Below are 12474 nucleotides of genomic sequence, written 5' to 3'. Positions count from 1 at the left end.
ATCATTGATGCAAAGGATAGAAAAGCCTTTGAAGGGTTCCCCTACCATAAGGCGGTCTCAAGGCCCGTCGGGGCTATATGGTGAAAAATCTGCCCTTTCTGCGGCATGTCTTCCGAGAGTAGATCAGTTCTACAGAGTGCTAGCAGGCCATAACAACATAAACAACCTAAGCTGGATTCCATTCTGGCTACACCAGCTGCAAGTACATTCTCCAAGTCCTTCACATCTGACCGTGCTGATAAGTAGATTGATGCCTTCCTGAGGAAAGTACACCGCATCCAACTGCAGCATGCACATCAATAATTACCAGGTGTATGCTGCCAAGCATCAACATAAGATGTAGAGCCAGCTGTCTACCGCCCTGCAGACACCTACCCCAGAGAATATGGAACTGGCCTTGTAGTTAGCTGAAGAAGGTAAGAATGTCACTAAGATTCAACTTAAGGGCTGTAGCAAATGTTGTCACGGTGAGGTGCCTTCAGATGAGGACATCGTCGCTGACAGCAGACACACAATCAAAGCTATTGGAATTACCCTTTCAGCAGACACACAATCAAAGCTATTGGAATTACCCTTTCAGGGTGACCTGCTCTTTGGCACCGGTCTTAAGGTGTCCCACATGAAAGATGCAAGACAGGCAATCCGATCCTGTTTGACAGTTGGGAGGGATGCAGCCTCTAGTATGGGTGTCTTTTAATAAGCGGATGTCTTTCACATCACCAACCAGTGCCTCTGCCACCTCACCTCTGCCAAGTAGGGGGAAGGGTTTCATATTTTTTGACAAGCTGGCAGAATATAACATCCAATCCCTCAACCACCAACAGGCATGATCCGAAGAATGTATGGACTGGTCACATCCGCAGGGGATCTTTTAACAGAAGAAACCAAATTTGTGCTACTTTCCTAGGCCATAAAACAGGTTCCCTCAGGTATGTAATTCAGAAAAAGTTCAGATCCGTTTTATACCTCAGAGGTCTGAGCATTCATGTCTACCCTTACATAGACGATTGGTTGGTGTGGGCTCCCTCCAGGGAACCCAGGGACAGGACTTATTGGGGGCTATTCAATACACTCTCAGGGAACGTGTACCTCACGGAGAGGGTAGCCACAATCAGTCAGGTGGCAGACTGCTTCAAAATAGGAGCCAGGACAACCGCAGGCCAACTATTTCAGCAGTTCCTGGTGCACAAATTACACACAAGACACATACAGAGATGTCTCCTTTCTTCCTGGAACCCTACCATATCAGATTCCTTCCACATCAAGGTTTCTTCGGGAGCCACAACCTAAGCCAGATGGTGGGATAGGATGGGGAGCACACTTATCGGAAGCTCAGGTCCAGGGCACTTGGTCATCAAGACAAAGACGCTTCGACAAAATCCACCTGGAGCTCCTTGCAATCTTCTTGGCACTAAAACACTTCGCCCCAGTCTTAAAACAAAAGGATGTACTAGTTCTCACTGACAACACCACAGCCATAAAATACATCAATCACCGGGAGGCACAAAGTCTTGGGAGCTTTGCCTCCTATCCATGAAGATCACATCACAATACAGGCAACCTGCTGTGGCGGATCTGCCTAGATGTAACACACTGGGTTTTCAGCATACTAGGTCACCCAGAAGTTGACCTATTTGCCACAGCAGATAATACGAAGCGACCACTTTTTTTGCTTCCGAGAGCAGCCATGGTAACAGACGGCCTGTCCATTTCATGGACAAACGGCCTAATGTATGCATACCCGCCCCCTGCCACTAATCCCATCAGTGCTCAGGAAGGTAAGGAGAGACAAAGCCAGTCTCATTCTCTTACTGACCGATGGAAATGGCCGAAGCTGGGCTCTTGCACCTACCAGTGAGCTGCGATCTGGAAGATCAGGACGATGTTGCACCACATGTAGTGCACCGCACTGTACCGAGCCTCCGTACACTGTACCGCACGATGCACCGTACTGTACCGTGCACCATACCGTGCATACTGTAACGTGCTTCCGCACCGTGTTGCACTGTGCATCATAGTGTACTGTACAGTGGCCCAGTGCACTGTACCGTACTTTACCATGCCCCGCACCGTGCATACCATACAGTGCTCCTGCACTGTGCACCGTAGTGTACCATAGCGTGCATACCATACCGTATCGCACTGTACATTGTACCATATTCAATACCGTGCACCCCGTGCGCATTACTACAGTCTTGCTGCAACGATGCCTGGGTACCATTCTTGCACGACCTGCAAGAAGCCTATCCCAGCACGACCAGTGTGTATGGTGTCTTGGTGCTGAGCATGCTCAGCAGGAATTCCAGGATCACGTCTTTTGTGAGGCCTGTGCAGTGCTCACCAGGAGTTAGGTGGAGCGCAGGCACAAGTGTTTTGCAGAACCTGTTCCCTCAACCTCCTCTCAGAGGGATTTCAGGTCAGGTCTTCCTGACCGCGGCATGCGGCACCGCCGCGGGTGGATTGTGCTTCAGTCGAATAATGACAGCACAGAGGCAGAAGCCCCTCGCGGTCTTCGACATCGACCTCATCCGAGGTGTAGGAAGGCTAGCCACCACCATTCCCCGAGCAACCCAGCCATTAAGACCCAGATGGATTGCATGTGGGAAGCGATCTCAGCCCAGAGCCAGATCTTGAAGGCACTGACTGCGGCGTGCCCTGCTCCCCCTGTGGTGCAAGTGGCTGTTGCAGCGCAAGAGTGGGTGCAGGATGACTTCATGTCCCTCCCTGCCTCTGGAACTCACAAGGAGTTAGAGAAACCTGGAGGAGGAGGCGCTCACAGCTTTATTGAAAAGAGCCACCACAGCACTGGAAGTGCCGTGGCCTGAGGAGTCCGAGCTGAAGCTCTCCATTTTTGACCATCCCTCAACTCCCTCTAAAAGGACTTCAATGCCCCCTGTCCACCCAGACTATCTGCATGAAGTCCAATCAACTTGGGGACACTCCATGACAGCTCCAGCTGTCCCCAGGGCTGCTGACCTGTTATATCTGATCCACGACACGGAGGAGTTGGGGCTTGGCCACTTTCCTTCTGTCGCAGCCTCCATTGCCTCCCTTGTACAAGGTACACATATGACGGCCCTTTCCAAAGATCTGTCATGCCTTAACAAACAGTGCAAGGTCACGGAGGTGATGTTGAAAAAGGCCTATGCGGCAGAAGCTCTAGCTACCTGGCTGGGTAACTACATGGCCCCCCAAGCGGATGCTAGAGGAGCTGAACCTGGTCACTGACCACCTGCTGCAGCTGTCCAAATACAATGGACAGTCTCTTGGCCGAGGCCTCGCAGCACTGATAGCGGCTCGACGGCAGCTTTGGCTCTCCCATGCACGAGTGCCTGATGGGGACAAGGCCTCCCTTTCGGATTCCCCGGTCACACCAGGCCATACATTCAGTTCAGCGGTGGACAAACTTTTGCTGAGCTCCCAGAAGGCGCGCAAATCCACCAAAGAGCTGGTTCACTTGCTGCCCAGAAAGGCTTCTCAAGCCATGAAGCACCTTCAAAGAGCACCTGTAGAACTCCTCTGTTTGTATCCTGGGACACTATCACCCTTCATGTAAATGTGCTTTATTTTGCTCTTATCAGCCCCTATTTTACTGCATTTAATCCTGTACTTCAGAATACTGTAATCTGCCAAGTTTTTAACCTGTAGTACTTTGTATTTAATCACATCCTGATGTAACTATCACTATTTAATCATATCCTGATGTAACTATCACTATTACCTGCTGTATTATTGAATTGTGGTTTGTCAAACTTGTACTTTACTTGAACAAAAGTTATTGTATTTTTTGCTCTTATTGTATTACTTGTATTGTAACGCTTGAAATGTTTTTGCCTACGATTGTAAGTCGCCCTGGATAAGGGCGTCTGCTAAGAAATAAATAATAATAATAATAATAATAATGAAGCAAATGGCGCCTTGGTGTCCTAGTCTCAGCAGCCCCAGACTCAGCGGCCAACAGTGCCAGCAGGTCGGGGGGCTCCCCACCATAGGGGCAGCCAGACACCGAGGGGGTACCGCCCCAATACCGCCGACCGCTTTATCATAACCCTGGTTCCCTGAAATAGAAATGTATCCATTACAATTCTTTGGTCACTGCGTACATTCTAAGCAGTAGGCTGAAGAAAATGTATGGTACTGAGCGCCGTCCTGCACGCAGTTTTTTCTCCTGTGGGGGCTGAGACAGGCGTGCTGATGTCACGGGCATACTACTACATAGAACATACTAAATAAGACTACAAAGAAACGGTAACTAATATTGTGCATCAAACATACTTGCGTCAGACACACAGCCTAACAGAAAACATAAACACAAATGTTAACTATTCTAATAATTAATAGGTAATTTCTTCCCAGGATCCTTAAATAGATTTTTGTTAACTGCAGTTAAAAATGTAAAGGCTTGTAGGCTATTGCTGTATCGCATGTATACAGGCCTATTTGCTATTTACTTGTACCAGTACCTGATACAAAGGTCCAAGAAACACAGATGATGAACTATACGAAAAGAATTGGAAAGCTCCAAGCACACAAACGGTGGTCATGCATAAACAGAAACTCTATTATACAGCGCTAACAAGACTAAAAGTTTGCAACAATAAAAATAAGTTAAAAATAAGGCTTCTGATATTCAGTGTTTTACCCCAACTTTTATTCTCCCTTTAGGAATTCAATTGATACCTGTTAAGCCATTTTAAATTAAATCAATTCTACTTTAACGCATTTTTCAGTTGTGACCTGAGATACATAAATGGCGTATCAATTTTAAAAGGAGCGTTGAAGTCGTGGTAAAACACGGAAAATCAGAAGCCCAGTTATAAATAAGATTGCGCTTCCTACTGCGAGCCGCCACACCCACGACAACGTGCTCTGACCAATGCAGAGTTTGCTTGATTGATAGGGAGACCAACAAGCAGAGAGCGTGGATTTGGAGATATAAACTCTTACCCCTGTGTTGAACTTTAAAGTATAACATCACAGATTTGAGTCTGAGCTTTTGAAGGGAGATTAATAATAATAATCTGTGATAATGACAGTGAAACACTGATTACATATTATGGTATTCTATTAATAATCACCTCTGATTCCAGTCGGTGCATCCCTAGTTTTAACTGTGGGTTTGCATTGTACAGTCCACGTGAAAAAAAGCAATGAAACATGTACAGTAAATATTTTTATCATGTCACTTGATAGCATGTAAAACGTGCTGAACTATTACAATTCCCACAACGACGTAATAAAATAGTTTAGATTGACAGTCTTCTGCAGGACGCACATCTACATCTCATAATAGTACTGTGTGGTGTGTGCAGCATTTTGATTGCTAAGTCTTCTTGTATGTTGCTGTGTATAATGCAGAAGGGACGTTTGCTGCTTCCCAGTGTCTCTGTGATCTTTAAATATACAACCTGTTAAAATATATTTATGAAGCACTTGTCCCACGGACCACAGAGTATGTTGAAAATGTTTTGACTTTCTCAGGAAAACAAACAACACTTAAATTCGAACCTTGATTAAGTAAACTCTTGTCTTATCCACCCCAAGGGACAGGGTTGCACAAAAGGGAGCTTCCCTTTCTTTCTCAGATGAGTCAAGCTCAGATAAACCCCTTCTAGTCTAGTCCACATAGCAAAAATGATTGTGCTCTAATAGTGAATGATTGGTGCTTGGTTTAAACCACTCTTGTCTTTTCCAGGATGCTTTGCAGGAGCATTATGAGAAGGATGGCTCTTTCCCTGGTCCACAGTTCAAACCCCCAAGGAGACCATGGACTCTACTAAATTTTTTCTTCTGGGCCACAGTTTTGCTTTCCCCACTTATCAGCTTTGCTTTTGGTGTATTTGTAAGCGGCTCCCCCCTCCTTATCATCGGGTTTCTGCTGTTTATTGGAATAGGTAATTGTTTTTTATTTTTATTTTCTGTTAGTTGAAAAGGTTTATTTATAGTTGGGTACCTGAGGCTGACATCAAAGTTAGCTATCACTACAGGGACGCAAACAATTAAAAATATATTTATATTAACGATTAGATTGTCACTTAACTATACCACTATCTGGTCCCATTGAAATAGCTTGCAGGCTATACATGTTCATAACTAACAGCATTCAGCTTTTAAAGCAAGCAAAGCTAGGCCCTTGAAGTTCTAAGTCATCCATGTTACTTCCAGATGTGGGTCTGTTATACAAAATCATCTAACCAGACTTGCATCCCCCAGATTTGTCCTCTGTTACCGGTTTCTGGAACTGTGCTTCAGGTATTGGTTTGGGTTAACTATGGATTTAATTAAAATTAACCTTTTTGTCTTTGTCAACTTTTTTCAGCATGCTTTGCTGTCAGGCGGCTAATAGGAGTGACTGAAATTGGAAAGGGCTCCAGTTACGGGAACCAGGAATTCAAGAAAAAGAATTAATTTTCTGCCTCTAGTTAAAACAAAATGTCCAATGACCTTCACTGGGGGGCGGGGCGGGGCGGGGCGGGGGGGGGGGGGGGGGGACAACATCTAAAATCACCAGAAATACCGTCCGAAGAAACCAACTAAGGAGTGTAACCAGGTTGGAACGCCTGACAGCCAGTTTGATTTCAGGTCAAAAGAAAACAACACCAACAAAAAATGATTGTCTTTTTTAAACCCATTTAATCGAATTTGTATTCCAAATCTAAACTTAAATACTGGATGTAGGGTTCTGTTTTAATTGTTATAACCGAATAATGTAAAATGTTGTCAGTTAGATTTTTTTTAATCACCCAGAGTGACTCTTTCTGTGGAAAATGAAAGGCTTCTATCCTTTTAAAGTGTGGTGTAAAGCTGGATCTGGTCAAGTACAGGGGCACAATAAAGGTATTTCTGAATACTCAGACAGCTTATCATTAAGAGAGAGAGAGAAAATGTGTGTTCCTTACGGTTCTGTTACTGCATTGATACTTAGGAACACATTGCTTTACTTTTTCATGTTCAAGAACAAATATCCTCTGTCCTTTTTACTAAATTAACATGTTTCTGTCTGTGACTTGAGAGTCATTAAAAATATATCTCTTTGTTGTCATTAAACCAAACCCTAAGCCAAACATAATGTGGTTGTCCTTGGATTACTTCTCACTCTAAGGTTTAAATCTATGGTAAAGACAAATATATCTGTTGTTTTGGATAAAAATGGTTAAATTTTAGATAAAATGTAGGGTTGCATTTAACATACACCCTGGCTACGTGCCAGCATTGGAGATAAGTAGTGGTTTGCCTGTGGATTCTTTAATATAGTTGGTAGTAAGCCTCTCTCCTGCTAGCCCTATGGCTGTAATGATCATTGATTCAAGCCCAAGTTTGGCTAGCCTTTTCCCAGTGTCTTGTATTAGACTTGCATCCAGACTGAGACAGCCCCTGCCAGGTATAGAACTCCATGGCATCCCTATGTGGCCATGGTCACTTATACATTTGGGTGGTATTCCTCTAGTGCTCAGAAATCCAAATAAAAAATTCACAAAGCTCCCAATTTATCATTTAGCCATTTGCATCTATATTTGACATAGAAACCCTTCATTTGTACACAGAATGGTCATGTTTGTGTGAAGACTTACATTGGCATAGGAACGTTACAACTCTTTAAACACATTAAAAACTCACTGGGTCTGATTTTTCCAGCTCTGAGGCATTTTTGTAAATTTGTCCACAGTTGAATCTATAGTCCTGGCCCTTGTATCCAGCACAGAATCTTCAGGTTTAAATTTGTGCATGGAATAAAATGTTTTCAGAAGCCTGTTGATAAACAGAAACTAATCTTGCCGACTGCTGACACATTAAATGTGAAATGGAAATCTGCAGAAATGGTGTTAACTCCAAAGCCAGAGTGTGATGTGTATCCCCAGTAGTGTAAAATATTGTAGCTAAATAATTGTCAGTAATAAAAGCAAAATTGAAAATAGTGGTGAAACCCTCTTCCTTGAAGGAAAACTTTTACTGTTCTAGATTATAAAGGTAACCAGCTTGGCACCACAAAGCCCAATTTACTTTATGGCATATATACAAAAATAAGTAGTGTTCATATTAAATTTAACAGAATCTTGAAACTAGCAATGCAAACATGAATACATACCAAACTTATTTGGAAATTAGTTTTGTGCACTTTATTAATGAACATTACTTCCTGTCATGCACAGAAGACCATTTATATTATTAACATTGTAATCATGTACTATCCTAAGACTTCACTCTTCAAACATGACTGGCTAATATCAATATATGCAGGGAGAGACATGTAGCCTGGCAGCATCTCTGTTATTGCTTGTTTACAGATGAAGCTGACTTTACCACTACAGCAGATACCTTAGTTTATCCTCTCCATTCCATCAGTCCCACAGCCAGCAGCCTCACCATCTGCTAACTTGTTTACAAACTCAGGGAAGAGTTCGTCTGAAAGTTGTGGCACTAGTGAGTCAACACACTCAGGTAGATGTGCCTTAGTACAGCATGTTGCGCATAGACAGCTTTAACAATCAGGCTGTTTTATTATTTGCATGTGATGTGCTGATTGTGATTTGCATATATTACATGTAAAACAATTCCTGATGCATCCAGAATGGTGTGTCGTCCCATTTAATCTTGGCCAGGCATATTTCTTTTTAGGCCACTACTAAATCTACTGTTTAGTCTTTTTCATTAATATGATCAACTTGGAGTTAACAATGAAAGTATGCCGGGTAAGGGAGCCAGGCTCACTGACCATCAACAAAGAGCCAGAGAGATCCTTCATTCAGCTGACCTTGTAAATGTATGCCTATTTACAATCGGTCATTTTATTTCTACTCACCCACAAATACTTGGAACTTGTACCATGCAGATAGTTTGAATCATGTTAAAGGAATGTCTTTAATAATCTCCGAGGTCTCAATCATTCAGGACCTGTTAGTTGGAACTTCCTTAAGAACTTTTTAAGATGATAAACATCAATATTGAGTGCTACCAGCAGAGCACCAAGAATATGCTGTATTTTGCCACAATACTTGTTGTCTTTTTGACTTAGTGCTGTGCATTCTTCAGAACGATTGTTGAGAACAAGTTCATAAAAAAAGGGCTCATTGCAGCTAGCAATTAGGAAGTTTTATTTATTTATTTTATTAATTTTGTGTAAACACTGGAATAGTTTTTTATTAGTTCAATATATTGAACTGTTAACAAATATAAAATATTTGGGTTATATGTGAAGTGTCCATACATGAAAACTTGCCCAGTCATGTTTTGATACTTTTATTGTTGTGAGGGGGGGCACACAAAATTTCCATACTTATATGGAAGCCACTTTGATATCTGCTGCGTTGACTACCATGAAATATGCCCACAATATAAAAAATGTGTGACGTACAAAAGGACATTCCCTTTCATATATCCCCAGGCACTCTCAATAACATAATAAGCACTTTTAAATCTATTGGACCACATAATTTGACTATCAATATTGTTAAGCTTGAAAGTATGTAAAATGTGAAGATAGACAGACCTCTCCAAAACTCCCAGGTTCTGATGCTCTCAAAAACTTGTGCTAGAATGTCCTCATCATAACTGATTTAGTGGTTTTATAGATGTATGTAAATCTGTAAAGTGCTGCGTCAATACATGTGAAGCAGGGAATAATAAGTAGTGTTATTAATGATGGCGTGTTAAAAAGAAAGAAAAAAACACTCCTGTATAGTGCTGTTGTATAGTGCCTTAGTACCAAACAGGGACAGATGGTGGTAGAAACGGGACATATACCGCTGTAGCAGAGAATGAATAAAAATGGAAATGTACATGCACCAACTCCGATCCAGAACTTGCTGTACACTATATCTAAAGTTTCTACTTTTCATAGAACAACCATCACATTAGCCCATGCAATTGTAGAATTTCAGTGTGCAACAAAGGGTAAAAGTGGAAGCAGGCACATTTTATCTACTTTTTCAATTATACTGTTTGGTAGGAAGAATAGCAAGCTCAATGGGGTCTTCTTTAATGCAATTTGATTTGATTCACTACATGAGGTATCACTGGTAAATCCTTACTTACTGACTTAGGATTGCATTAAAGAAGACAAAATAACCAGTAAAGAAAATGTGTATCCTTAGTATATGTAGAACTAAGGACACTCAAGAAAGAGTTATTTAATTGGTTTCAGTGATCTGTAATTCATACATCTTGTTATAACAATTAATTAGTCAATGGCCTGAAAACTTGCAAGATGATTGATTGGCTCAAAAACAGTTATTAATCCTCTGATATACAGTACCTTTAGAGACTGAAAAACACCTATGGTACTGATTTCTGTGTCAGGTATTATTGCTTAATTGTGCTGACTACCAGCTAATGTGAAATGCACTGTTTCCTCATGAAAAGAGTGAAAATACTTAACTAGATTAGTTTGATTGTAGCTTTTTAACTATTTTTTTTTCTTAATAAGGGAGGGGCAACATTGAGAGGTATGTGTGCCCTGCACCCTCCCTCTCAGTTGTGGAATATGGTGCACCATGTAGGAAATGGCCTCTGGCCAGACACAAACACATGTATTTGGGGGGGGGGTTGCACCACTGACTAGAGCTTACTCCTGTGAATGTGTACATATGTATAAACTGCTCCCATGGTTTGAAAAAATGATATTCCATTGTGGGATACCAAAGTCACATTAACAATCTTAAATACTATACTGCTATTAAAAGAAAAATAATTATCTAATGATGACCTGTAGTAACAACATTCTTTATTAAAAAGAAACATTGCATTTTATTTGTAACCTTACCAGCACTATGTAAATTAAAATATAAGTGAATCATGAAATACACTGTACCATATCCTGCACTCTACTGCTTTCAGTTAAGGCTGGACAGCTGGGACTGTTTTCCATTTGTTGTCTATGAGCTGTTTGAAGTTTCAGTTCTGATATCAAAAAGGTTGCACAGCCTTTAACTACTGGAGCCAACAAATGGGGAATTTTTTGTTTGTTGATAACACAAATTATGAATAATAGAGTTGCATTGGTAAGATTACAACTAAAAAACAAATTTCACTTGATTTTGTTACCTTTTGTAAAAAATAAAATAAAATAATTAAACTTACAACCAAGGGCCATAGAAATTGGAAGGACAACAGTTTGTTCACCATAAATGTGTTCAGTAATCAGTGCTACAGAGTGAACCTGCACAGTTCCAAATTGTGCTGTGTTAAGCAGATACGGAGCTTGATAAAGGAAAGAAGTAATTCTCCAAATTCAGCTCTTTTAATTTAGGTTTACGCAAGCATTCTTTTCCATGCATTGTACTCATAAACAAGAGTACTGCATGAACTTGCATGGAGTGCTGTGTTGATTTCACTCATGAGGATAGCCATAAACAATCCACTTTTACCATTTATTTCAACAGTAATATACTTATTTAAAAACAGCCTCTCTTCAAAACAACACCTACTATACAGTGTTTCCTTTGTGGGTCAGTTTGGAAAAGTTCCTGTTATTGGATATTGGACCGTACTGTTGATGGGGGGTTTTCCTTAGATTTCTGTGGACCTACAGTAACAATTCACCAATACAAAGTTCTATTTTTCTTAAAAGGCAAGTAAAGCCAGAGTTAAGTTAGAGAGAGGGGTAACATAGTTGTAAAATAGTTCATAATTCTAATGCTGGAGGTTTCTAATAAAAGCTTGCTTTATGTAGATTTTTGTTAATATTTATTTGACTAAAAAAATAAATACAAATTCTTACAGAAATTTAAAACAGAAAAAAGTAAGCAGATCTTTCTGTTTTAGAAATTGACTTGATAAACTCTTCAGTGTTTTGCTGCAGCTTTCCCCTGGGGCATGTTTTTTAATAATTTGGCTCTATTTTATCATTAAATTGGAATGTGTGGACGGTCACAACCTTTTTTAAGAACAACTTGGTATGGGTATGAAAAATCTAAGCTGTCAGAACTATGTGTAGAGTTCTTGTGGTGTGGATATATTTCTTACATCCACTAGAGGCGGAGGACCAGTTAATTGTTACACTCTGCTATACCAGATGTAATTGGAGGTTAGACATGATTCTGAAAGATCTATTGATCTCTAGGGGTGCTTTGAACTTTTACCAGCATGTGATGAATGAAACAAAAAATTATACAAAGAAGAATGCATTGGTTAAAATAACTCTTCATTCCCATACCAACTTGCTTTCTATACATACTGATATAAATTCTGATGGTTGACAGCTCAGAGAACTCAGTTTGAAAACATGAATTTAAATTAGGTTCATACATTTAATATATTAACCTATTAAAGGAAAAAAAAATTGTCTAAATAAAAAGAAGAATAATAATTTAGTGCACTAAGAGGCAGTAAGATAAGAATCCCTGCCTCAGGCAAGGTGAATTAAAGACAGAGGACAGTAAAGGGGTGCTTGAAAAACTGGCCTGCACGCGGGTGAGTCGAGTGGTGTTGCATTCAAATCTACAGATGAATAACCCCTGACTTAATTACAGCCATCGC

At 40.9% G+C, this 12474-nt stretch overlaps 1 protein-coding gene across 7 annotated transcripts in view; it reads left to right on the top strand.

Annotated features, from left to right (window-relative positions):
- LOC117405307 (1-acyl-sn-glycerol-3-phosphate acyltransferase gamma-like) overlaps positions 1-7915 on the top strand; it is a 104520-nt gene extending 96605 nt beyond the window's left edge. For all 7 annotated transcript variants that reach the window (XM_034008260.3, XM_059029763.1, XM_059029762.1 and 4 more), the window contains 2 exons: positions 5696-5894; positions 6320-7915. In XM_034008260.3, coding sequence (XP_033864151.1) covers positions 5696-5894; positions 6320-6408 — 288 coding nt within the window. In that variant the 3' untranslated portion in view covers positions 6409-7915. The remainder of the gene's footprint in view (positions 1-5695; positions 5895-6319) is intronic.
- Positions 7916-12474: the final 4559 nt, after the last annotated feature.

This window comes from Acipenser ruthenus, chromosome 9 (assembly GCF_902713425.1).
Source record: "Acipenser ruthenus chromosome 9, fAciRut3.2 maternal haplotype, whole genome shotgun sequence".
Taxonomy (NCBI): domain Eukaryota; kingdom Metazoa; phylum Chordata; class Actinopteri; order Acipenseriformes; family Acipenseridae; genus Acipenser; species Acipenser ruthenus.
Note: the sequence above shows the minus strand (reverse complement) of the source record. Positions and strands in the feature narration are given on the sequence as shown.